The 27,562-nt window shown below is 40.8% G+C and overlaps 3 protein-coding genes across 3 annotated transcripts; 1 reads left to right on the top strand and 2 right to left on the bottom strand.

Annotated features, from left to right (window-relative positions):
• The first annotated feature begins 627 nt into the window (after positions 1-627).
• LOC148103749 (myelin-oligodendrocyte glycoprotein-like) lies at positions 628-3,779 on the top strand. The gene is made up of 5 exons (XM_087838205.1): positions 628-727; positions 2,002-2,379; positions 2,461-2,553; positions 2,654-2,743; positions 3,706-3,779. Exons 1-5 carry the CDS (start codon positions 628-630, stop codon positions 3,777-3,779), a joined length of 735 nt encoding a protein of 244 aa, XP_087694331.1.
• A 4,311-nt stretch (positions 3,780-8,090) lies between these two features.
• LOC148103750 (butyrophilin subfamily 1 member A1-like) lies at positions 8,091-11,180 on the bottom strand. Its single transcript, XM_087833151.1, has 4 exons — positions 11,102-11,180; positions 9,078-9,359; positions 8,850-8,963; positions 8,091-8,347 (listed from the first exon to the last, which is right to left on the bottom strand). Exons 1-4 carry the CDS (start codon positions 11,178-11,180, stop codon positions 8,139-8,141), a joined length of 684 nt encoding a protein of 227 aa, XP_087689277.1. The 3' UTR covers positions 8,091-8,138.
• Positions 11,181-15,854: 4,674 nt separating this feature from the next.
• LOC102797922 (butyrophilin-like protein 10) lies at positions 15,855-17,950 on the bottom strand. The gene is made up of 5 exons (XM_035915992.2): positions 17,860-17,950; positions 17,187-17,525; positions 16,668-16,949; positions 16,462-16,575; positions 15,855-16,075 (listed from the first exon to the last, which is right to left on the bottom strand). The coding sequence occupies exons 1-5, from the start codon at positions 17,948-17,950 to the stop codon at positions 15,855-15,857; spliced, it is 1,047 nt and encodes a 348-aa protein (XP_035771885.2).
• Positions 17,951-27,562: the final 9,612 nt, after the last annotated feature.

The raw sequence follows: 27,562 nt of genomic DNA on the forward strand, positions 1-27,562 counted from the left end.
ATATCAGTTCAAATGGAACAGTAAGAATTTAATTTCATAAATTTAAGCTCAAATTGAGCTTGGATCTAGCCTGGAGCTGTGGGAGGCTTCCCAAAAGAGAGTAAGCCTCCTGGCACTTCACAGAGTTTTATATGAGAATGTGCATCTTTCTATCCAGTCAAGTCTTGTGGGGTGAAGCTTGTTTTGCAGGCCTTGAGCTACGAGGTACCATGACGGATATCAGGCACCAGTTATCGTGTCTACAGCTGGCCCTGAACATTCTTTTATACTGATATATCTGAAGGTTTCTAATTATTCTATCAGTAAGAAACTGAAGATTATTTTAATCCCAAATAAAAATCAAACACAACTAAACACATGTTTTTAGAAACACGAGACTAATTAAAAACCACTCCAGTTATAAAATGAGGAAGAGTCAGACTGTGACATGTAAAGGATTTACGGCGTGAACACTGTGATTGAAACCTCCCCATTCACAGCCTGGATGTTCACCAGATGGGCGGTAAGGAGGGGCTGCATCGTTCATTCAGCAAGTTGGAGGAGTAGGAGGCAGACCTGACTGCAGCTTTACAGAGGAAGAAGAAGAAGATTTGCTTCTCTCAGGCACCGACTGAGCTTGTTCTCATCATGTGTGTCTACAAATCGCACTTTGAGGACTCTTTTTACCCTTTTTCACTCTGGACTTTAATCCTGTGCTCGGCTTTCATCGTCAGGACTCCTGTTCAAGGTAAATAATGATCTTAGTTAAACTTTACACAACAAATAACATAATAGCTGTTTGGACCAGATTGCCAGATTCAGTAGAGCCACTACTTCTTACTGTGTCACTGAAGGTGATGACAGGTAACTTCTGCATTCATGATGAGCAATCTCTTTCTGTCAAGTTTAGTACTTTTATGGAGGTTTAATGTCAATAAACATCAACCATTAAAAAACAATGATTATCTGAAAATGTGTTGTGTCTTTGTGTCCTGATATCTAAGGAATTTACAGCTATCTGTGATAGAGACCTTATTCTTTCCAACTTAATAGCAACATTTAAAACATACAAAAGTCATAAAAGCACAAGAGTAAGTAATTGTCTTTTTATAAAGAAAGTTTAGCTTTAGAACATGTACATTTATCTATTATAAAGGACTCCAAGTATTGAATCTGAAGAAACCAAGAAAACCCCCTCACACATTCAAGCAGAGCTAAAAGCTTCAGAAACTACTGACTAAGATGATAATGTGCACGTGTCTCATCTCAGATTAATCTGTAGCTGCTCAGAGATACTCATTCAGTTTGTTGGCTCATCTCAGAGATATGTGTGACTTATTTTCTTCTTCTGTTTTTAATTTTGAGGTCAACGGTAACCCCCCCCCCCACCCTAATATTTCAGTGTCTCATCATTCAGGCTCTACATGGCTGAACAGTTCAAGTGTGAAGTTTCTACTTCTCCCAGAGGCAGCAGCTGTCATCAGTTTAAAATAAAAGCTGATGAGGCTGGAAACACACTCTACTTTTCTACACAGTCATTTAACAGCTGACACTGTGTCTGCAGTCACACGTGACAGCTGTTATTTAAATGAATGAGTAACATCACAGAGTGTCTGTATTTACTGCACAGACTCCTATAATAACAGGTTATTTGCTGAGGTTAAAATCACACATTAATGAAGGCAGTCCAGTGGTGAGACTCGCTAATGTCATGAGCTGTTCAGCAGTAAAAGCAAAAAGGTGACCATGACACAGTTAAACATAATTCAGTAGAAATCTTTATGCTCTGGCATCAGATGGCTCCCTGAGCCTGGTTCTGTCAGAGGCATCTTCCTGTTAAAATAAAGTTCTTTTTTTTATTACCAAGTTCTTAGAGGTTCTTTTGATTTCTCCGGATCACTGTAGAGTTTTCACTTTACAGTATAAAGTGGCAGAGCCTACTGTTGTTAGCGTTCATATCGTCAGTGTGTAACTCTACAGGGGTCTGTGGAGTTCAAGACGTTTAATTTTCCATATTTCCAGGTGAGGTTCTGGTGATTGGTTCAAATCTTCCAATCATCGCCGCTCCGGGTGATGATGTCATCCTGCCGTGTCACCTGGAGCCCATGTTCGATGTCCAGGGTCTGACGGTGGAGTGGTCCAAACCCGACCTGAAGCCCGACCCGTCGGACCGGCTGAGCCGAGTGGAGTACGTTCACCTGTACAGGGACAGGCAGGAGGTCCCCGACATGAAGATGGCCTCGTACTTCAGGAGGACGGAGCTGTTCATGGACGACATGAAACACGGGAACATTTCACTGAAGATCCTGAACGTGTCGGAGGAAGACAACGGCAGATACAGATGTTTCATCCCCAAGCTGCAGAGCACAGTGAAAGCTGCTGTTGTTGAACTTGTAGTCGGTGAGAAGATTTGTTTTGGTCCGTTTTTGTTTTCAACTCATTTCCAAACCTTCATGTGAACAGATCATGACTATATTATAGATCCAAAGTACGCTAAGACCTCTACGACAGAGAGTCCGGTGTATCCTAGAAACTTCCAAACTCCAGATCCTCGTGAGATGTCTCCAAGAAATAGTGAGATAACAACCCACATTTTCTCTGCATTGTTTTTGTTAGGGTGAGATTTTTTGTGTGGTGACCTTGTTCATTTTTTTTCTTTTTTATATATCAGCAGGTCGGTGCAGGGTCTTTCTGGTTGTCGTAGTTACTGCCTTTGTGTCGGTTGTGGCTGTGACTGCGTATTTCTCTCGCCGTCAGATAAAATGTACATCAGAAACAAACAAACACAAACATGTTGTTGCTTCTTCTGCCATCAGACTGACTTATTATTCAACTTCTTTCAACAGAAGCATCAAGGCGACGAAGTGACCCAAACCAACCATAACAATTCCAGGTGCTCAAAGGAGGGTTGGTGTTAATGGACCTGAGAGCATTGGAGATTTACCTTTTCTGGCTGTGCTGGATCCTGATAGTCAGGTTGGAGGTTCAAACCAGCAGCCACAGGAAGACACTTGGCCCAGCGGCACTGAGACCCATCATAAGGTCACTTCTATAAACTTTGACCTCAGGTGAAGACTCAAGTGTTGTATCAGAAAAAACACAGCATGGAAAATCTGGATATCTAAACAGTAAATATGTGAAACAAGCCACATGTAGGTTATTCTATAGATTGGATTGAGATCCAGTGAAATAGCCAGTCTAAAACCAATGGTTAAATTATTTTCTATTCCTTGTCAGCAACATTATTTTGATATAACCCTAATGATTGTTTAAAAACCAACATGTACACTGGGGTAATGCCAAGCAGGGTTGAAAATGCCCCAAACTGCAGTTCATCTACTCAAGTCAGTCAGTCACAGACTGTCATGTTAAAGGCCAGCAGAAATCCACGTCTTCATAGCCAGCTATAAAAACAGTTTACATTTCTATGGATGTGTTCATCCTCTATAATTGAACCCTAGTTGAATATTTCTTGCAACTTTTAACTTTTGAGTTCAAAGGCTCAAAGGAGGATGTGCCAGCAGAGATGTCCAAGCTTCACCTCTTTGTAGTTGTGGTGTGGTTTGTGGCTCAGCTGCAGGGGAGGGGTGGAGCAGTGGGTTCAGGGTGTGGTGATCTGGATGAGAGACTAGAGGCTAGTTTGAATGTGATGCTATCATATCGTTTCAGTTTTGTTCTTTGGTCCATCTCTTTCACCCTCTTTGTACTTTCTTTTTTCACTTGTAGTTCTCTGTCAAACACTGGAGGACTGCTTGGACTTCATTAGAGAACTGAAGTTCAGTCTGGAGATCAACACTTAGCAGGATAAAGAGCATTATTTATTACTGTCAGGTTTAATGTTCTCATTTATTTAAATTGTACATCTTGCTGGTCAAGGTCACCTTGAATCTTTCAGTGAGGCTTCTGAATGACCTCCAATGGACAAATTTAAGTGGGAAAGTCCTTCATGGTTTTCACTGTGTTGAACTGAAATTAATATGCTGGTTTATTGGTCACAGTTTACTGGATATTTCCAGCCCACAGCCTTGGAAAGACATTTTCAGTGGGAACAGTTCAGTCACACATCATGTGGAAGGACTGAAGTAGAAACTGAGTCGAAAAACATGTTGGAGACATTGAAGACTGGAAGGACACCAAAGACCTCTGAAGTAACAAAAACGTAATTTATGGAGACTCTATTAAAAGATTATACATTGGAATTAAAATTTTAATTAAAAATAGCTCAGTGATCATGAATCTAATTCAAACTTGGTCTCACTACTCCTTTTATCCATGGTTACCCTCAGACCCACCCTTTAGGGTGTGAACGGCCATGAACTGAAACTTGAAACTGCAGATATTCATTTGAAGTTCTGGATCCGCCAACATGTAGACGGTGCAGCTCCATATTTATGCTGTTTGTTGTTTGTGCTGTTTATTTCTGCTGCCTTCTTAAAACTTAGGCAAAAAAAAGTATTATATTATTGTTTAATTATTGCCACGTTTGTGCTGTTTAATTTCAAAGAATGTTCCTGTTTAATCTCAGAGCTGACTCTTTCTGCTGTTGTTCCAAATTAAAGTTGTTTGTGTTCTTTGTATTTCTGTTATGTTGTGTATCTTTCAGATGACCTCAGACTGCTGTTTCATGCCCCCCAGTTATTACGGCTTCATACATGACATTAATAATGCCCACAACCCTAAAAGGCTAGCAAAATGCAGCATGATGAGACTGAGGAACCAAACATTTATCCAGCATAGACAAGAGCACTCAGTGTGATAAACTGTGCTGTGAGGACATCTCCACTCCCACCAATATCACCTGAATCAGCAGAGCTTAAACACCAATACCCCACGGGCACGCAAAGAGAGGGGCCCATAGCAAGTGCACAAGCTGAGGGACAAACAGACCTGAAACCTAAGAGGAACACCAGACTTGTGTGCCGCAGCACACCCCCATTTGCACATGACAATCAGTTCCCCAAGGTGTCCACCTGAGCACCAGAGAGCCAGGCAAAGGGACAGGGGAGTGGACTCGAAGGCAGGACCCCAGGACTGTACCACACAGGTCCGCACAAAGCAAGGGGTAGATCAAGGCTAAGGGAAGGGAAAGAGAAAATAAGGAAAAAAGAAAAGAAAAAAGAGCATCACAGAGCCAAGTCAGAAAGTCTGAAAGAACCAGCAGCCTCCACTCCTCCCAGGTTCTCCCCAGAGTCAAGAGACAACATGTCTGTTGTTTCTGTTCTAAACTAATGTTTTCATTTATTACAAAACCTCAATTAGTCAGTTTGACAGACATAAAATAATATTTTTGTACAAACAGGCTGAGTCCCAAAGGGACTATTAGCCTAAAACTTGGCATGTCTAGGTGGGTTGTGCAGTTTATGCTTAAAAAGGAAACACTCCACACCCAGTCGAGTTGGAAGAAACTGGCCAAGTGGAGGATGAAAGAAGTAGTGGAAGGCCTGAGACGCAACTGTCTGTTGATCCAGCTACTGTTTCCTGAAGCCCTCATCAGATATGGTCTCAGTGGCTGCCAAGAAGCCTTTAGGTAGGGAAACAGGCAGAAAAAGCTGAAGCATGACAAATTACACAAGAACTGGACAAAAACAGATTCAATACATCTTGTGGAGTGATGACACCAAATTTGAAATGTTTGGTTTAAATCATTGTCAATATGCATGGAGGAGTGTCTGCAGTTATCTGTGAAACACGGTGGAGGCTCTGCCATGGTTTGAAACTGCATTTCAGCCGGTGGTGTTGGAGACAGAGAAGTACCATCCGATTTGGATCCACAATGTTAGACCACCTGGAAATCATCTGACTGGTGCTGACAATTGACTATTAGTCATGGATTGGCCTCCCCCAAGAAAAATATCCTTCAAAAAGCCCGGAGAACAATTCGTGAAACTACTTAAAGAAAATAAAAGTGGCCCAAATTTCTTACTTTCCTCCAAAACATAAAAAAATGAAGGGTGACTCAGAACTTTTGAACAGTACTGTAGCAGCTGCTTCCATGTGGAGTCGATTCTGCTTCCTTGCTTGCAGCAAATGTCTCTTCCCACAGGCCTCTGTGGAAAAACCTTGTATGATTACTAAGAATTACAGCTTATATCTGCTATAAACTATCATTACCCATGAATGTGGTGCTTTTCCCATATGACCTGATTCTGCAGTGTGTATTCAGTAAAGACTGTGTTTGGTGTGAGACACAGCCTGTGATGTTTTCACATGGGTTGCTATAAATACAAAACTTTCTGTCACAGTGGATCAAATTTAACCTCTGACCCTGTTCTTTAAAAACTGACCCCATGTTTCATTTAGTTTGACCTTAAATGAGAGACTGAGCCCATAAACTTACCAGGACAACATTTACAAAGCTCGCTTCATGCTTCGTCACAGCTGACAGCCCGGTGTTGGAGGCGTGATGATTCAGGCACCTCACAGCTATTGAGTTCAACATCAACTTCTCTGTACACCAAGGTATTATATTAAAGCTTGGCTGAAACTGGATCATCAGGGAAAGTGATCCCAAGCACAGCAGCAAATCTACACCACTGAAAGTGAAAAGAACCAAAGTGCAGCAATGAGCCGGTCAGTCCAAATCTCAGCCTGACTCAAATACTGTTGTGGGACCTTCAGAGAGCCATGCATGAACAAATACTTGCATGTCAGGATGTAAAGATGACCCATAAAATCATACCAAAACTATTACATCAAGTTAATCCTGCTATGTGTGGTACTGAATAAGAGTCTGTGCTCAGTTTTTTGCAGGACTGCTTCTGTAGTTTGACTTATTTTCTATTAAATAAACAACAACAAGGCATAATATGTGCTTTTGTTTATTTGAGGTTTTATATATATAAAAAAAAAAATTAAGAGCTTTTTTATTTTTTGTATGTCCTGTTATGTAAACCCTCAGAATGGACAGCGTATGTACTCTCTGTTCAGTGGGTGTATTTACTCAGACATATTTACTGTCACAGCTCGACTGTGGAGGCAGGATAAGGGAGTAACTTAGAAACTTTATTTACAAAACCAAGAGAAACAACACACTCCTGCGCAACACAAAAACAAACACACAGTGCCTTGATGGCCCATAAATGTGGCTTTAAACAGGAGGCAATGACACACATTAGAGAAAACAGATGAAAACATGTGTGGCACACTGTACCATTAAACAGTAAAGGAACTTTACTCCACACTGACTCATTTAAAAACACACACTGGTGCCTTTGGGATCATCTGATTGTGATGGCATCAACAAATCAACAATCATGACCCTCTAACCATCCATCAGCTTTGACAGAGATACAGTCGACGCCCAAAGAAGAACCACAAAACCAAATGCACAAGAGGAAGGTCACATCAACAGGAAGCTCCACATTTTATATTTCTGAACATCTTTTCATGTTCTCTGGCTCTTTGCTGTGCTGTAAACACAACCTGCTTTATCCTGGAGTCATAGCAGCAGATTGCTATGTAGCTCCCTCTAGTGGGAACACACATTGTAATGTGTTAACCTAACTGGAAGTTAACTGCTGATGTGATTTGATGCTGCATAAAGAAAAGTGAAATGAATTGTCAGCAAACAATCAAAAACAAAAAAGTAACTGAAAGTAAAACACAGTTAAAAACATCATGAGTTTGGACTTTTCTATCATCCTCTGATCGTCTCTGTGGGTCATTGCATCTGTAAACACCAGAGCTGGAAAAGTTTGAATGACTTCTGATAAAACTTTTCAGGGATTCAGAGTGAGGTCGTGTTTGATGGTTTATGATGGAAAACTAACAAAAAAGAGTTAAACTTTATGATTCTTACAAGTGTGGTGTGTATCGTTAACATATAGAAAGTACATTTAAAATATGATGTCACATTTGACCTCTGACCTCACTTTTACATTTTACATCTGTCTTTCTTTTGCGTTGACCCCAAAATGTGTTAAATCTTTAAAGTATTGTCAGGGGAATGAATGAGTTAGTTATAAATAAATGTTAGTTATAAATATACTGCAGTGCAATATTACATAATAAGTTCAAGTCCATTTATTTACACATACTTATTATCCTACTCTAGTGTAATGTTATATAAAAATACACTATTCTTGCTTAAAAGTAAGCACTGCACAGACAGTGAGCTGCCTGAGGTTTGTGCTCTCAGAGAGCTTCTTGTTCTTTAGTTTTCACTGCTGGTTAAGCCTGACTGTGCCGTCTGTTTCCTGGTTTTCCTCGCCCTCTTTGATCACCTCACTCATGTCAACAGCAGATGTGTCGTCTTCCAGCTGTTCTGATGGTGGCTCTTCTTTTATTTCTTTGGCCTCGGTGTCGTCAGCAGGAGCTCTGCTGCGTTTTTGTTTCATTGTTTTCAGCTCAGTTTCATTCACCTTGGTGTCTAAACACAGAAAGGAAAAGTGTTATACATATACATGTGTTTGTGTGTTTGAATACAGCTTTCCTATTGTAATTTTTATGTGACCATAAAATACCTGTAACTGTGTGAGAACATTATAATATTAGTACGCATTAGTCAGAGCAATGATCATGCATTTGTAGATTTATATTCCTGTTCAACCCCACTGACACTCCCTCTGGTCCCTCCTGCTGGTTAAGATCCTGTAATGTTACATTCATCCCTGCACCACAGTGTAAAAATACTGAGCAATCATCAACTGTAAACTGAGCAGTGTGAGAATAAAATATTCATTCAGGTAAGATGATGCTGAAATGATCACTTGGTAATTTCCAAAGTCCAGAGCAGCATTACTGTCCATGAACGAACATATTCAGACTCCTATAAAGGGAAACAAAGCTGACACTGTGCTCAATTTAGTCTCAGAAATTCAGCCTTTCATACTCCAGAAAACATAGAGATGGGAAACAAACGTGTGACGCACCAGGTTTTTTTGATAGCATGAAATTCCAAACGAAAGCGATAACAGCGCCAACGTACAGCAGGCCAACGATCACGATGATGAAAGTGGCCGATGGTTGTTTTATGACAGCAGAGCCTTAAAAGATGAAGAAATAGAAGTTATTCCTGTAAAACTAGCTCTGATTTGGTTCAAACTGCACATGATGAGGGTGAAATAATGAAATAGTTTCTGACTGTGAGTCATTATTACCTGGAACATGTATGTGTGTCTCTCTGCTCTGGTTGGTGTTCCTCTGTTGGACTCTGCAGGTGATGTTGTTGCTGTGTCTCTTCTCCACAGTCACTCTGCTGCTGACACTATAGAGGTCATCAGGACCTCTGAGGGTCTCTGTAGGTCCAGCAGAGAGGAGGTTTCCCTCACCGTCCAACCACAGCAGCTCAGGCTCTGGATACCAGCCTGCAGACTCACACTGTAACACCACCCTGCTGCTGACATTTGACATCACCTTTATGACGGGTGTAGAGACTGAACCTGAGGAAGGGAGGCGAGAGAAACCACTGAGCCATTGCATGCAGGGTAATTGGATAGACCTTTTTCTTTAATTTCACCTCTTTCTTCACTGTAAAAAAAAGAGTTTGATGTCTCTAGATGCTTCTATAATTAGTAAAATACATTTTTTAAAATAAAAACATTACCATTGTTACGCCTCCAGCAGAATTGGTCTTTTAGGGTTCATATGCAAAAAAAGCCCGTTTTTGTCTCACACAGTGAAACTTCTCCACTCTGTAGAGCTTTATAAGACAGGTGCTGGATGAATATGATGAAGAGCAAGATGTTAATGACTGAGATTCTAAAAACAACTGCTCACAGGTCTGTTCACTCGTTTGAGGCTGAAGAGATATGCCAGAGAAGCTGAGGCCTGGAGAGTAAATAGGCTGCTCTCCAAATATTAATCCAAGGTGTACTCTCAGCTTCAAGAGAAGACTAGAACAAGGTCTTCAAGAACATCTGGGAGAAGGGCACATCACACAACACTAACAGCAAGTGGGTGGTGGACCTAAGAGTAGACCACAGAGAGTCAGTCAACATCAGAAATGCAGACAACTAACAATGAGTCTCCAGAATGAAGAGCTGGACAGCATCAGGAGCTGACAGGATCCATGCCTACTGACTGAGGAAGCTAATGGCATGCTGTGATTGCAGCACAAATGAGCAGGTTACTAACAGCAGGTACTCATCCAGAATGACTAACACAGTGAAAACCAATGCTGATCATTAAGGATCCCGGCACCCTCGTATCACACCATCAACAACAGGTCGATTAGCTGCCTCTCTACAACACAGAAGTTCCTCTCAGGCATCGTAGCAACCAAGCTGAGTAGAAACGAGTCAATACATGAACAAACCAGCAGGCCCCAGCTCCTGGTTGACAGTGTAGTGCAGCTGGACCTCAAGACCAGGTAGACCAATGTGAGCACTGCCTGGATTGACTTCAAGAAAAACTACGACTCACACATGGATGCTGCCTCGGTGTATAGCACTGTACAAGGCTAATAGTACAGCTTTATACATACTATTTTATAGCAGTCATAAGATACTCAGCTGGAGTAACAAAATCATCACATTAGAAGATAGATGTGACTGATGGAAAGACAAATACAGATTATTATGCGTGGAGGATTCCACTCAAAGTCCAGCATCCTGATGCTCTATGAGCAACAGAGAAATGGAGGGTGAGAATTCATGTGGCAGAACCACAATCCAGGATTAAACATGAACCATCCATGAATACATCAGGAAAATGACCCCCTGAGATCAGCTGCTTCAAGACTCCATGAGCTAGCTGAAGAAGATAATGAGGAGGAACAGGACAGAAACTGTCATGGACGACCAAACACCTGCATGGGATGTACCATCGACCGATTGAGGAAATGGCTGGTATCAAGAAATCCCACCAGTGGTTGGAAAAAACCACCTTACTGGACTGTACAGAGGCTCTGATCATGGCAGCACAAGAAGAGGCCCTAAGATCAGATCCACAGAGCTAGGACTCTACCACAGCCAACAGGACCAGAGCTACAGGCTGCCCCAAGGTGTCCCAGAGACTATCTGACATATAGCAACATGAGGTAAGGTACAAGCTGGGAATGAGCACAATGCAAGCACGACCAGGTGTCTGAGATAGTGTACAGGAACATCAGAGGTTTGCCATGATATGGATCTGTCTAAACTGTAGCTCTGCTAAGTTGCAGGTATCTGCTGTATACATTTACCTCTGCAGAAGAGAAGTGTTAGAAGCACCAAAACAGCAGTGACAGCTGAGGGTCTCCAGGAGATCTCCTGAAGAGACATCCTTCACTTCTTATCTGAAAGTCAAAACAAAAGGCTTTTACTCTCTCCAGCTCTCAGAGAAGCATGCTAACGGTCTGATATTGTGAAACTGATTCAGTTTTAATGAGTGATGTTCAGTCTTTATAAAAAAAACCACACAAAATAAAGGTTATTAAAAAGATAATAATTACTACATTTATTGGAGATTATGTATCGGACTTTCAGGAGTAGGACCACGCCTCCAAACATGCTCCTTCTGGCTGTCATCTATATAGGTTCCCCCAGTTCTGCAAGCGGATCATTCTCATTTACGTGCACCACCCTCCCTCCTTCTTCTCCATTCTTCAACTTCTTCACTTTTATTTAGTACATGGATCTGCCAGGCCCGGGAGCCATCGCCAGTCCCCCTCGAAGCCTTCCCCAAACCGCAGCTCAATTCATGTCAAAGCATTCACTTTTACCTACTAAAACGCTGTCAAACTTAAAATGAGGGCATGGGCCCAGCTAGTGAAATGAAAAGATATGATCAAAAAATTATTCATCAGAGATTTGGGGAATTCTTTTGTAAGTTCAAATAAATATGATTGAAGTAAACACAACAACAGGTGTCTGAAGTTTCTCTAAGTGAGTGCTCAAACACATTTTAAAGGAAGTTTGTTTTTTTAATGTCACTCCTATCACTTTGGGTGAGGTTATGAATGTTGACCGACCAGTAAACCTGCAGCTTACAGTCTTTTCTTTAACACAACAGAGCGGTACAGAGGCCACGTCTCTGCAGACGCTGCACCAGTCTGTCAATCCACTCTCACTGCACTGCTAAAAATAGAGCGTTGAGATACTTGAACTTGTTCACTTAGGTGTTAATTTTCATTCTTCTCTCTCAACACTGAACTGCAAACTGCCGCAGAACGGAGGCTGAAGATCTTCACTTGAAAAGCCAACAAAAACGCATCAGCCACAGAAATGAAAAGTGTGCAGAAACTCTGTCTGTAAAGATAATAATCAGAACTGTGACATGTTTCCAGCAATGGAAGCCAGACCCTCGCTTAGACATCAACACTGGGCCTGAAACCCCACAGTCTCAGAGGTTACATGATGCACAAACCCTGTTTTATTTTTGATTCAGGAGCAATATGAACTTAAGTTCATATGAATATAAGGCTACGTCCACATGTACACGGGTATTTTTGAAAACTGAGATTTTCCGTTTTCGTTTTAAAAAATAATCCCGTCCACACGTAAAGGCAGAAATGAAGGAAAACGCTGCTAGGAACATGCCAAAGCAACAGGTGGCGATATATTCCTAATCGTGCAGAAATGTTGGCCAATCAGAAGTCTAGAAGCCTCGGTGGGAAAAAGTAAACAAAGCTGGAGCATAGAAGCAGAACCGAGTCGTATGTGTGGAGGGACAGTAACTGTGTGTGTATATGTAAGCATTTAAACACTGCAGAGAGTACAATTAACAGTAACAGTATTGTAGAAATTCATTTCACCGAAACAATAACGTGGCGCACACTGTGACGTCAAAAAATGCGCACACCTTTGACGCTGCGTTTTCTCAGTTTTTCTCGTCCACACGTAAATGCAAAAACGGAGTTTTAGAAAATATCCACCCTGGCAGGCGTTTTTAAAATTCTCCGTTTTCAGTGACCAAAAACGTCATTTACGTGTGGACGAAAGGTGCAAACGCATAGAAAAATCTGCGTTTTCAAAAATACCCGGGTACGTGTGGACATAGCCTAAGTTCAAAAATGAAGTTCAACGTGGACTGAAGAGAACATATTTTATGTCTTTCTTTAGTCATCGAAATATGACTAAAATATGTCATATATGTTTGGTCGTCCCCCCCTACAACAGGTTTTCTTCTTCTCCCTGTCACCAAGTGCTTGCTGATAGTGGATTGCCGGGGTTTCTCTGTATTATTGTAGAGTCTTTACCTCACAATATAAAGTGCATTGAGGTGACTGCTTAAATTAATTCATAAATTAATCAAATTAAATTAGACACACATCTTTCATGCTTTTATTCTTTGACATAGAACATTAGCATCTGTCTTTCACCACTTGCCCTAATACTTCTGTTTCATCACAGACCTCCACCCAGAGAGTGCAAACCCCCCCTGAAAGGCAGACATCAGCCTGTTATGGTGTCACTGGGACGTTGTAGGGCATCAAATTGAAAAAATATGCCTTTTAAAAATGCCTTTTCATATGATATATTACTCAAGATGGTTTCTTGAAATAATTAGGTTAACTTTGACTTTGGGTGCAAGAACAATAAAGGTCAAGGTTTAAATATTTAGCCAGCCTAGCTACTCATGACCCTGAAGACCTAGTTTATTGTTGCAAAGTTTGAAGACGATGCATCTTGAAACCTGTGAACGGTGGACTATCAAACAGACAGAGCTGATTAATCTCACATTAATAATGATAACAAAAAACAAACAAATGTAAAAGAGTCTGTGCTCATATTGCACGTGAGCACAGAGGGACACCGGTTTGCATCTTGTATCAGTAAGCCTACATATGGAAACATTTAATGTCCACTTAGGTGTTACCACAATATCACACTGACACAACAGGAAGCGAGACCACAGAGTGTAAGTGTAACTTTAACAAATGTAAATGTAAGATGTGCATATTTAGAGTTGCTTTTAATTTAATGACGACCTCATGAGCTCGGATCGTGGCTCGTGTTAAGAATGATGTCACAGTCCGACACAGGCAAGTGTGTACTCTGTATAACGTGATTTCTTTGCGTGATTTTAGGTCAAATAAACAAACCTGATCCACCTTCAATCAGTGGAAACAGTTGAGTTGCTGGATTTGAACCAAGAGAAACAAAAATAACAACGTAAGCGTGGGAATCTGACTCCACCCCAGGACGCTCTGTAAAGCACCAGGGTGGTTTTATAGGGTGAGTTTGTGTGTTATTCAGGGCGCTAATAAAAGAAAAACAATTTTTTTCTGGAAAAAGAAACACAGTTCTGTGTTTTGTGTCTTTTTGACAAATTACTTCTAGTAAAAATCAAAGTAATGTGGACAGAAAGTCTGACTTTATAAGAGAACATTTGTTGTTAAGACCATAATTCATCTTTAAATATCATTTTTAGAACATGTTTGTTTATGATGCTGCTAATGCTGAAACATGTTCGCTGTGTTCATCGGTCTGCTAAAGCTGGACATGCACCATCACACTCACCAGGAACTCTACAGCGACGCAGAGACACACGCTTACACAGACACACAGATACATTATTATGTATTTAAAAAGGCTTACCGCAGTGGTGCAGACTGTAACTCCTGTTGTCCTGAGTTTTACAGTAAATCGGTTGTTATAAAGTCGTTATGAGAGTTTGCTGGAGCTCAACAGAGATAAAAACCAGCAGAAAGGCAGTGCGTCATTGTCTTTGGGCTCTGCTGTGGTCAAACTGGATGCTCTGGTAAGTTGGCATCAGGTTCTGAATGAAACAAGTTTTTAATTGTCTTAACTGCACAGTCTGGCTTCAGATTACACAAACTGTGAAGCGTCACTAACAGAGACTGCTGCAGGTCACAAATCTCACAGATGACACACTTACTGATCAGTGTGTTTTGTGTCACAGAGTTAGAAAGACAGCAGATTTCATTCTAAGCTGATAATAAAACCATTAAATCCAGCGTACGTCACACTCTGATCACCCTCGCTGTAATCACACCAAAGTTTCAGATCCAGCTGAACATTCTGCTGAACTGAAAGTAAAACTGCAAAACTAAAGCTTTGTACACATAGACATCATACACACACCGCGTATTTTAATATTGCATGCAAATACTGTACATCTTGTAATTGGTGTGTGTGTGTATTGTATATACAAAACCATCTACACACATAGTTTACACTTTGGATTAGATGCTTTTCAAAGACACTGCATGAATCTAATCTAATCCAGGCTGTTGCTCTTCACTCTGAGAAAGGTTATAAAGTCACTTCCAAACAATCTGAAGTCTTTCTGCAGTGGAAAGTGGAAGCTTGCTGCCGACCCCTCACACCTCAGTTATAAGCTGTGACACTCGTTTGTGCACAAACTTAAATAAATGTGATTCTGAACTTCATCAGTTGTGCAGCACAAAGCACAACATGAAACTGGATGGTCTATAAACATGGATGTAAACTGAAGGCAATGACACACATGAGGAAAATAACACACTAGAAAAGCTGAAAGCACGTCCGTTTGTTGAGTCGCGATAATCATTAACTTCCTAACATCCTCCAGATTATGCGGAGGTAGCTGACAGACTCAAAGAAGCAAACGCATAAGGAAGGTCACATGACTCATTTTACATTTCTGAACTTCCTCTTTAAAAGTGACCCACAGGCTGAGGTGCACTCTGCTTTATCACAACAGTCAGATCTGTGGCTCCCTCCAGTGGGTAAAGCCTTTACCACACGATGCAGTGTGTGAGTCTGGAGGTGCTGCGAAACAAACTGCAGGGTTTTTAGTTTTTTCTGTGGCGTCACTGCAGTTCCCTCATGGATGAAAACTCCTGAACACGTCACAAGTTTGATGTTTTCTGTGATGTGATGATGACGTGACGATGAGCAAAGACACAGAGTGTCTTCTGTGTCTCACGTCATGCACGTTATGGCGTCAGCTCCTCGAAATATTGGATGCAGCACGAGAGCTAAAGTCTCTGTTTTTAAGACAAACGGTCGTCAAATTTGAGCTTTTTTCTTTGAACCACTTATTCTGTACTTCGGTTTCTTCCGTTTCTTTTCCTTCTCGCCTTCTTTGATCTCCTCAGCAGCAGATGTGTCGTCTTCCAGCTGTTCTGATGGCGGCACTGCTTTTATTGCTATGATCTCGGTGTTGTCAACAGGAGTTCTGGTGCATTTTTGTTTTGTTGTTTTCTTCTCAGTTTTAATCTCTTTGGGGTCTGCACACAGAAATGACAAAATAATACAAACATGTGCTTGGCTGCCTGGTTCTACTGGAGGTTTCTTCCTATTAAAAGGGAGTTTTTCCTCCCCACTGTCACCAAAGCACTTGCTCATAGAGGTCATATGACTGTTGTGTTTTTCTCTGTATGTATTATTGTAGGGTCTACTTTACAATATAAAGCACCTTGAGGCGACTGTTGTTGTAATTTGGTGCTGTATAAATAAAATTGAATTGAATGTGTTTGGTTGTTATCAAAGACGTCTATAGAGTGGAACAAAGGTGACGCTCTGCTTTATTTATTTCAGCTGAGTATCATAAATCCGCAGTGTCAAAAAACATTGTCTGATTATTGAAGAGAGGGGAAACAAACGTGTGACGCACCAGGTTTTTTTGATGGTATGAAATTCCACACGACAGTGACAATGGTACAAATCCACAGCAGGCCAACAATCACGATGATGAAAGTGGCCGATGATTCCTTCCTGACAGCAGAGCCTTAAAAGATGAAGAAATAGAAGTTATTCCTGTAAAACTAGTTCTGATTTGGTGAAATCATGAAATAGTTTCTGACTGTGAGTCATTAATACCTGGAACATGTCTGTGTGTCTCTCTGCTCTGGTTGGTGTTCCTCTGTTGGACTCTGCAGGTGATGTTGTTGCTGTGTCTCTTCTCCACAGTCACTCTGCTGCTGACAGTATAGAGGTCATCAGGACCTCTGAGGGTCTCTGTAGGTCCAGCAGAGAGGAGGTTTCCCTCACCGTCCAACCACAGCAGCTCAGGCTCTGGATACCAGCCTGCAGACTCACACTGTAACACCACCCTGCTGCTGTCATTTGACATCACCTTTATGACGGGTGTAGATGCTGACCCTGATGAAGGGAGACAGGGGAAGTCACAGTAATCTGCTGCACACATGTTACAAGAGAACATCTGGATATCTACTAACTGTGTGTGAGATTATCAATATCGTTACTTTGAATTATTTATTTACACTGGAAAAGACAAATAATGTCACATATTACAGAAAATTTTTAAAAGATTCTTTTGTGCTGATAAACTTTGACAGTAGGAATTAGTCATAATAAAATTAAATAAAATAATCTTACCAACAATAAGATGAACATATGACCTTTGACCCAGCTGTGGAATGAAACATCTGTACAGTCCTTCATCAGACAGCTGTACTTTGGAGAGAGTCAGTGAGACGTCTCCATGCTTCAGATTATCAAAGGACAGTGAGGTTCTTCCAGCATATGACGGCTGCTTGTCGTCCACGTTTTCTTTATTTTTCTCCCACATGTAGATAAATCCTGGTGTCAGGTCAGTTCTTGCCCACTCCAGCTGCAGCTGTGATACATCCACAGCAGTTTTCAGGAAACAGGGTAAAACAACATCATCACCCAGCAGAGCCACTATTTGCTTTGTTGGAGCTTCCTGAGAATAACCTGCAAAGAAACACATCAGATTTGATTTATTGTTGTAGGATTCAGATGAAAGGCTGATTGAAGCAACACCTCAGACATGGATGGATCTCTGCACAGATGAAGTCTAAAAGATTCTGTTCTTTATTTAAACTCAGAGAGTAAATAACACAAAGAGCAACAACAATGCAAATAAATGACATTTGCACCATTATGTTAGTAATTTGGTCCCATTTTTCTGTGTTTTTTATTGTGTAAAGAGTCTCTCTGTGTACATGACCAGGGCTTGACTCTTTCATAATGTGAAGATAAACATGTTTTTTCAGCCTGTAATTGTCTTTTATGCCTCTAAACTTACCTCTGCAGAAGAGAAGCGTTAGAGACAGGGCAGCATTAATGAAGGATGAGAGTCGAAGTGTAAAAAGTCCAGAAATCTGATAAAGAGCCATGATTCACCTCTGAAAATTAACAAAAACAAATGCTCTTTATCTCTGTCTTACAGGAAGCAACAGTACAATCCTCTGAAACATTAAACATTACAGTCTTAAATATGGAAGCTCAAATTAGGAAAAAAACATACCTCAAAGGAAACACTTTTAGAGACACTAGAAAGAATTTCTTCTTTGTTCAAAGACAGATTTCCTCTCTGGTGCTCTTCTTCACCTGCTTCCTGTTCCCACAGCAGCAGAGAAGGTGTGTGAAGATCAGACTGAGCTCCTGAAGAGCATTGCTCATTACTGTGAAAATGATAAAGAAAAGCAAGCTTCCTGTTACTATTTTCTCTGTCAAAGAAACCAAGACAACAATGTGTTTTGTAACGTAGCTTTTTCTAAACCCTTTAAAATATCAGAAAGTACAGGTGACAGCTCCTACGCCTCTACATGTACTTCTGGGTTTTCATGGCTGCTTGGATTTGAGGATTGGCTTATTTACACTCATTTGGTTAAATGAGATCGTTCAGATTTTTTTAAGTTTTTATGCTTTTCAGATTTTCTTTTGTCTGTTTGGGTCTAACAGAGCAATACTGAGCAACAACTGTCTCTCACTGCAGTTTTCTAGTAACTCCTCAGAAGGAGAGTCAACAACTCTTCAACAAAGTCTAACAATGTGGACACACAAAATGGTCCAGACTAATCCATTGCAGTTAATTCTACAAAATGGTGCGAAATTCAAAACCTGGTAAAAACTGGAGTCTCTCTCTCAACACTCACTGACTTCACCCGTAGACTTCATACGGACTCTAGTGGTGGGTGTTTACTCACTCAAGCTAAGTGGCATTAGACAACAGTGGAAATTCATGAATGTGAAATGCTCAAACCACTTTCTGTCACACTGAAACTGATTCTCTGATAAAACTTCCAAGAAGGAACAGCCGATTATTATTATTGTTGGTCTGTGACAGGGATGTGACGATACAGAAAATAATTAATCCTACCTCGAACAAATGTTTTTCAAAGCGCTGGAATAGCCGCCTCTGTGTCTCCTGCTTCTTCTAAGCATTGTTGTTGGACTTTGAACAGTCATAGGTTTTGCTGCTCAAGCCTGGATTGACTCATACACTTGTACAAAGGTTCCTGAATCATTAATCATTACAAAGTTATGAACTCAGAGATTTGTTCACACAGAAAGTTGTGTTTTCATATTTTTGTGGGGATATTCAATTCAATTCAATTCAATTTTATTTATATAGCGCCAAATCACAACAAAAGTCGCCTCAAGGCGCTTCATAGATACAGAGAAAAACCCAACAATCATATGACCCCCTATGAGCAAGCACTTTGGCGACAGTGGGAAGGAAAAACTCCCTTTTAACAAGAAGAAACCTCCAGCAGAACCAGGCTCAGGGAGGGGCGGCCATCTGCTGCGACCGGTTGGGGTGAGAGAAGGAAGACAGGATAAAAGATATCTAAGGATATCTAATTGAACTAATGCTTTCCCTAGCTGCTTACTATAACCATAACCATAACCTAACTCTAACCCTGACACTAAAACCGCATTTCGAGTCTCAAAAATTCCTTCAGACTTATGGGGACGGGAATTTTGTCCCTATAAGGGCTGCTTGTCCCCAATAGTACAATAAAATTTCAACTTTTGGTCCCCACAAAGATATTTAGCCATGGTACACACACACACACACACCAATTCAAAACCACATGTTGCAAATTTCAGAAATGTTATGAACTCTTTATTGCTGCTCTGATAAGAGCAGAATTCCAGACTGCAGATAAGATCTGTGCACTATTGACAAGTGAGTTTACGCCCTGTAACAGTGGCACAAATAGGTTATTAAAGGTCAGAAGTAACAGAGTCAGAGTGATACGGTGTGATTCTGAGTTTAACCAGCTTTGAATGTGTTTGTGTGGTTGTTGTTTGTTTGTTTTTTTGTAGAGTATTTGTGTTTAAAGTTTAGGCAAAAGGGCGGAAGACTTCAAGAAGTGTCCTGTAGGAAGTGTGGAAAACTGTAATATGTGTAAAGTTTAGGTTGCACAGTGTGCAGTAGTATAGTTATGTATTGCACTACAGAGACCACTTCAACATGATAATATCAAATATCTTAATTAACATGATTAAGACTACAAGTGGTCGAGTATTTCACCTTTTAACCTTTTCTGACTTCAGCTTTTTTCTTGTGCTTTTCTCATGTTACCACACCATCCTGCTGGCCCCTGCTTACACCCCAGTTATCAAGAGGATTAGAGAGGTCACCAAAAACATCAAGCAGTGGACAGAGGAAAGTATCCTCACCCTACAAGGATGTAGGGTGAGTCGAAGCCACTGACTGGGACAGCCTTCCTTCTCCCTCTGATGACATCGGCGAACAAGTCAGCACGGTGACATCATACATCTCCTTATGTGCTGACAACATTATCCCCTCAAAACAGTCTCCATCTACCCCAACAACAAACCCTGGATCACCAAGGAACTCAAGGAAATCCTTAATAAAAAAAGAGGATTTTCTTCACCGGCTCTGCTCTGGACAAAAAGGAGGTCAACCAGGAGCTCAAGAGGGCCTCACTCAGCCTGGCAGGGCCTCAAAACCATGGCCTCTGTGAATACTGTGGTCACCATCCCCAGAACCATCCAGGTGGAGGGCAGAAACCCCTCCTCCCTCCCTGACGATCTCAACGCTTTCTACCGCAGGTTTGAGATGGTGGTAAGAGATGGTGGTGACCTTCTCCATTAGGCAGAGGGATCTGGCTGCTTCAGTCACCACCACCGTCCATGGGAAGCCAGTGGAGGTAGTTGAGGAGTACAAATACCTAGGAACCATCTTTGACAACCTCCTGAGATTCTCTGCCAACACAGAGGAGATTCTCAGGAGGTGCCACCAACGGCTATACCTCCTTAAGAAACTCAGCCAACAGGCCCTTAGACAGGCAGCCAAAATCATCAACGACCCCTCTCACATTCTTCACCCTGCATTTCAATGGCTGCCCTCTGTGTGACGCCTCCGCTACATTTCCTGCAGGACTGAGAGGAGGAGAGCCACCTTTGTCCCCAAGGCCACTCTACTTTTTAACTCCAGCAGATAAGACCATTTCCCACAACCAGAAACAGAAACTACACTCTTCTTATACTACCGACAATTTATTCACTCTTAGTCACTTACAGTTGTTTATTCACCTTTCAGTCACTTTAATTTTAAACTGTAATTTTAAAACTGTGTATTCTGTGTATTCTGTTCTTATTGTTCTTATCTTCAACGTTATCTGCTCTGTTGTATGTTAATTGCCCCTTGGGGATAAATAAAGTCTTTCTGATTCTCATGTTTTAAAGTTCTTAAATGGTGTCCAGTCCACGTATTTTGTGTCATTTTCACTTCTGAGATTTACATTTTGGACTGTTTGTAGAGACGAGGATGTCAACATGTCTCACACGCTTCTTCTTTTTTAAATTACACTCTAGTCATTAGGTTCACAACATATCACCACACAAACAGGGCCCTGAACGCCTTGGGCGGTGCATTAGTCAGAGGCTGGTGGGTGTGGCTGCTGCAGTAGCCTCATTCACCCCATTACTGCTACCTGCCACTCAATTTTATCTGCAGGTTAGACATTAAGGGTCTTGGGGGTGATCCCTACGTGTTAACAACATTCTAGTTTTCACACACTCATACTTACTCAAAGTAGTTTGAATATTTCTTTTTAAGGATGTCGTTCATTTTAAAACATAGCAGAAGGTGTTAAAGCAGTGGTTCCCAAACTTTTTTTGCTGAGCCCCCCTTGTTTTACAAGAAAAATGTTCGCGCCCCCCCTCGCGCGCGCGCGCACGCACGCAAGAACGCATCCTACAACCACACACACCCATATTTTGCTCCATTGCGGTTTATTTCACACCTCAAACATTTAGTAAACAATTAAGCAAATACAAGTAATCTGCAATAAATTACAGGTAGTAAGAAAAGAAACTAATAAAGTCTTTTACGCTATGTCCACACCTACACGGGTATTTTTGAAAACGCAGCTGTTTCGTCCACACATAAACGGCGTTTCGAATCACCGAGAATGGAGATTTTTTAAAACTCCTTTTTTGCGTTTACGTGTGGACGAGGAATACAGAGTTCGTCATGCAACGTCAAAGGTATGTGCCTTTTTTCACGTCACGCTGTGCGCCACGTTATTTTTTACATGAGATGAATTGCAGAATGGCAGATAGAGACGAAATACTGTTAATCTGACTATCTGCAGGTTTTACACGCTTACATATACACGCAGTTACTGTCCCTCCATTTACAAAGGCAGAGGTGTCACAGTGTAATTATTTTACATGTAGTTGTTTTTTCCTGTGTAATAATATTCAACATTGCTATCAATACATTTTTCAAAAAATCCCTCTGCAAAATGGGTTCAAAAACATAAACAGCTGTTGGATGCTGTCTGTCCGTGATTTGAACCGGGGGAACAAATCGTGGCAGGATCAGCCTGATATTATTTGTATCCCGCTGTAACTTTACTGTATAAAGAGCTAACATCTCCAAAATGTCAGGAGTAGTTAGTCATTACAACAAGTGTTTGTGAACTAAAAATCAAGAATGTGGGATACTGTTTGTCCGTGATTTAAACAGCCCAGCGCTGCTCCTGACGCAAGGGAAACCAATCCTGCAGGGAGACCTACCTCGGCACTTGTGCAGGTGAAACCAAAGGGAAGATTTGCTTCACCATATTTTCTTGTCTTTGGCTTGGAATGAAGTTGGTTTGGAAACATATTCAGCGATGCTTCATCTCCTGCTTTGCGTTTGTGTGGGCGCCGTGCTAGCAGTGTCCAAGCATTGTTTTTTTGGGTTTTTTTCCCTTTTCGTGCCGCGCCCCCCCTGCAATGGGTCTGCGCTCCCCCTAGGGGGCGGGCCCCACACTTTGGGAACGTCTGTGTTAAAGTAAATATGTGTCACGAAGTGGGATGGACTCAAGCGCAGACAAGGCAGCTAGAATACAGTTCCGTTTATTACTATACAACACCAGGTGCAAATATATACAAGTGAGAGGGCGGGGGGAATCCAGGGCACAGGAAAATCCAGGAAAGGAGCTCTTCACACACGAGGGACTTCACAAAAAACACAGCACACCAGCAAGCCCGCACACCAAGGGTTCCAGGGAAACGGAATTCCTGTTTACAGACAACAAGTGATTAATTCAAAGGGTCAGCGATACGAAAAGGCAACAAGAGCCTAGTACTCCGGAGCTTACTACCGAGGTTACTCAATAGTCCAGCGACGAGATGTTTCCAGCCACTGCCTTAAGTAGTGGATGAGTTCGGGCGATGAGCCACAGGTGTATGATTAACTTCGGCAGAACGTGGCTATTCTAAAACAACAATAAAAATATAAATTACCACTGTAATTTTACATATACTCAATAAGAGCGAGGCTTAGACACACATTTAATGTCCTCGGACCGGATGGCATAAAGGGAGCCAAGAAAAATGAGTATGCCATAAAACGAGGAAATAACGCTTCTGCGTTTTGGCGCAAGTGAAGTTCTAAACATGTTATTTGTTTTTTAGGAATCAGAATAAAAATGCGCACTTCCAGCCCACAAGCACGGGCAGCAGAGCCTGTCAGAAACACGCATAAACGGATCGATAACATCGGAAGCGGGAGGACGCTTGCACGAACTTTACATGGACCGCGAATTGTCCTGAACCGCACAACATGGTTCTCTTCTATTATGGATTTATAACGCGTTTAACATGGAAACCTTAAACACTTTCTCACTGTCAACTTTTCTCCTCTGCGTGAATTTTGTTAAATGTTACATTTGTTCTTTTTACAGATTCTACTTTGTTTCTGTTGCTATTTCACACAGATGGTGGCGGAAGAGTAGGGTTGGGTACCACATCGCAGCTGTCGCGATTTGTAATTTTCTTGCATGAAATTGTTTGTTATTATTATTATTATTGTTTATTCTTAAAGTGACAACTCGATTTCGATCAAATTCACCAAACTCTAAAAGTGTCAGAGCATTGTGTCATCCACCACACCATGGAAGCACCAAACCAGCATATTAGAATAAAAATACATTTTAAAGATCAGCTACAGAAAGCAAAACCACGGGAAGAGTAACACACGTGGCTCCTTTCAAACTATAAAAAAGTATCGGTGTACTGCAGTCTTTATCCAACAGCTTTTTTTACTTTTGTAAAAGCAAACTGTCCTTTTAGCTATGTGCTGTTTGTAGGTGCAGTTGTGCCAAAAAGTGATTGTCTGTCAGATGATTTCCTGTCCCCCAGTCCTGTCAGTTTCAATTTTAATTACTTTTTGTTTGTTTTTTTAAAAGATAAACAATAGAGATTGAACAAAATATGACAATCAAGTGGACCAGTATGGAAAAAGCTGTAATGATCCACTTGGGAAAGTAAAGTAAAAAAGGCATTTTCTTGGCCTTCAGGCAATAAATCTGATTACACTTGACAGGACAGGCAAAAAAAGAGGAAAAAAAACAGTGGAAACTGGGAAACTAATCAGGTTCCAGGTCAGATGAATACAGCAATGTAAAGAGACATTACTTATTATTTACTCTTCATTCTTACTCTTCAAAGTTAGTGAAATGGTGCTCCAAAAAGTTTTAGAAGGAACGACAGACGACAATTCAGAGTGATCTTTACACAAATAAATTTAGTAATTATTTTAGATACAAAGTAAACAGCTTTAATCGTGGGCACAGCCATTCAGATGGTTCCCAATGCAATTATTAAAAACATATCAAATAACCTTTTTTAAAATAGTTCTTTAAAGAAATAAAATGTATCATAAATTGAATTTGAGTATGGTAAAATAAATACAAGCAAACCATAGACATTTATTAATGGTTTATTGCCATTTCTTATACCCAAAGACAAAAAGGAATTTTAACCCGCGGCACAACATCACTACTAATACATGTCAAATATTAGTCATTTAAACAGTAATAATTAAATATATTTGCTATACTATAAATAGATATGTATAAATACTATATCTATAGAAAACACAACAATTAATACATGTATTGTTTAATTAATAAAACATCAGAAAGTGATAAAAACACATTAGAAATACCAATAGCTTCATAACAGGCCAATAAATCAACACATCGACAAGTTCCTCCCTTTGTGCTTCAAATTCCTCCCACTCTGAGACAAGGAGCTGAGAGAGAGAGAAATGAGTCAATTATAAAGAAGAGAGAAAAGTGAAACCCTCCTCAGAAAGTCTGACTCGCATACCTGCAGTCGACCTGTGATGGACTCCTGTTTGGTGTTCACGTCAACCCAGCGGCAGCCGCACTCCCTCGCTGTTGCCAGCAGCCGAGTCTGCAGGGTGCCCTGGAAGAGCCAAGTTAATGTTTGACTCCTGGTCAGGCTCTCCAGCTGGATGAGCCGAGGTCTCCCCTCTCGCCGCCGCCTCTGAACACACAAACACAAATTGTATGTGAAGCAGGAGGTACAGATTTTTTTGCTATTCTTTTCTAAGTCCAGGCTTGATCACGTGGAGGTATTTGGAAAACTTTTTTGGCCAGCGGACGACTGTTGTCTTGCAGAAAGTCAAATCAAACATATGCGATACACAATTAATTCACAAGAACACATTATAAAAAATAAGTCCAGTTCTTGCCTGATTTCAAGTGAATTCTGCATCAAAACAGGGTAAAACGAGTGTTTGCAGCAAATGTGAGCGCAAAGCCTCACTTTGTACAAGCCTGCTATTAAAGTTCTCCTCTATGCAGACAACGTTCCTGTTTTCAAGGCACAACTTGGATCTGCTGTACAAATCTTATGGATACGCGCTAAATGAAACAATAGTGTGCACGACTCCAGATTCTGATCCCTCATCCTAATATGGTCCCAAAAGGCTCACAACAACCCACATAGAGCAATAAAGCAAATGTTGAGGCTTCAAAGTACAAAGTCCATAAACCAATGGCTGATAGGGGTTTTATCATAAGGGTGATAAATATACAGATTTCAGTCTGTCTTAGAGATTTGATGTTCATTTACCTGCAGATGCACTATACATGCCTGCTCCGTGGTCTTGCACAACGTTTTGCACATCACTATTTAATACAGGAAGTAGGTGAACTAAAACAAGTCATCTTTCTTTGTGAGAGGACCATATTAATAAAAGCAAACCTCAATGACATCATAGAGATCCCTAAAGATGCTCCTGCTGTTTTTCTTCCTCCTCATCCAAAGCTTCCTTCTCCTTGTCCTCGACTTCTATCCCATTGTAATTCAACCTAATTTTGTTTGTCCCCCTCCTCTTCCTCATTTTGTTGGAGCTGTGAAAAGAATTAGTGTGAATCTGAATTAATTTGTGCAAACAAGAAAAATCTACAGCTTTTCGGTCAGAAATAGTCTTGCGATTTAAGCCGGGTAGAGTAGATTTATGTGTTGATGCTACCTGCTTCAGCTCTGGCTGCTGAGTGATATTTACACCCTGGCTGGATTACAAACTTTAACCATGTGCTGAACTTTGGCCCAGCTTTGATACCTCCTGTTAGTATAATGAACTCTTCTTGGCTTAATGTATGATGGTGGATAAATGAAATGTACAAAGAAAATTTAACCATATTACAAAAGGACATCTATCTTGGAAACATCAAATGACCGGAGCATAATTTGTCAACTAGTCTGAAAATAAGTTATACAGGAACAGTCAAAGACACAACTTCTCATGTGTCACAATTCATTCAAAACACTTATGCATAGCTGTATTTTATAAAGCTCATACAGAATTCAAAGTACAGGTTCATGTGAGTATTTAATGTACGGCTCAGATCTACAGAATTTCAGAGTTTCTAGAGCAGACACAGCTCACGTCACAACAGGCTTCAGGCGCCATTTTAGTGACTTTAACAATATATTAAATTTTAATTTCGGTCTAGCTGACATTAGGTTATGTACGCAGCACGCAATTGAACCACATATTTTAGAAGCCAAAGGTTCAAATTAGTGGGAGCACCTTCATTTAATTATAACAGTGGTTTTGTTAGGAAAACAGTTTCTGTATACGATACTAAATTGCGTTACCGCCAACGGCTAACGTATCTAACATAGCTAACCGTTGTTGTTAGCACAACATTAACAGCAAGCTACAATGACGAGTAACAAAAACAAATCAGTAAAAAGGTTTTAATGAAAATGTTTTACCTTTTCCAACAGTCCCAGAATCCAGAGTTTCAAAGACCAACAGGTCCTGAAGACTGTTATCCGTTTCGCTGTCACCTGCCGTGAGAAATTGTTTTTTCCCTTAGAAAGTTCAAGGCCCGCCGCTCGCGCAATCTGTTTACGCATGCGCATCCCAACAACTGACCCCCATCCGCTCCCGGGAGGTTGCCATAGTACGACGTGTTCTAACGTCACTCTCTCTCTCTCCCTGTCATTTATTTGGCTCGAAACACATATTAACAAATTGCTCAGTGATGACTACTGAGATCATTTACATAAGCAGTGTGCTTTGTCAAAACTAAGTAAGTGTGTCGGTAATGAACACATAAGTGTGTCCATTACACATAAGTGTGTTCATTACATTGACATTCTGTGGTGCAATTGTTATTTACTTGTATTTTATAATTGTACTTTACATACTG

Source organism: Neolamprologus brichardi, chromosome 3 (assembly GCF_056152115.1).
Source record: "Neolamprologus brichardi isolate AB-2024 chromosome 3, ASM5615211v1, whole genome shotgun sequence".
Classification (NCBI taxonomy): Eukaryota; Metazoa; Chordata; class Actinopteri; order Cichliformes; family Cichlidae; genus Neolamprologus; species Neolamprologus brichardi.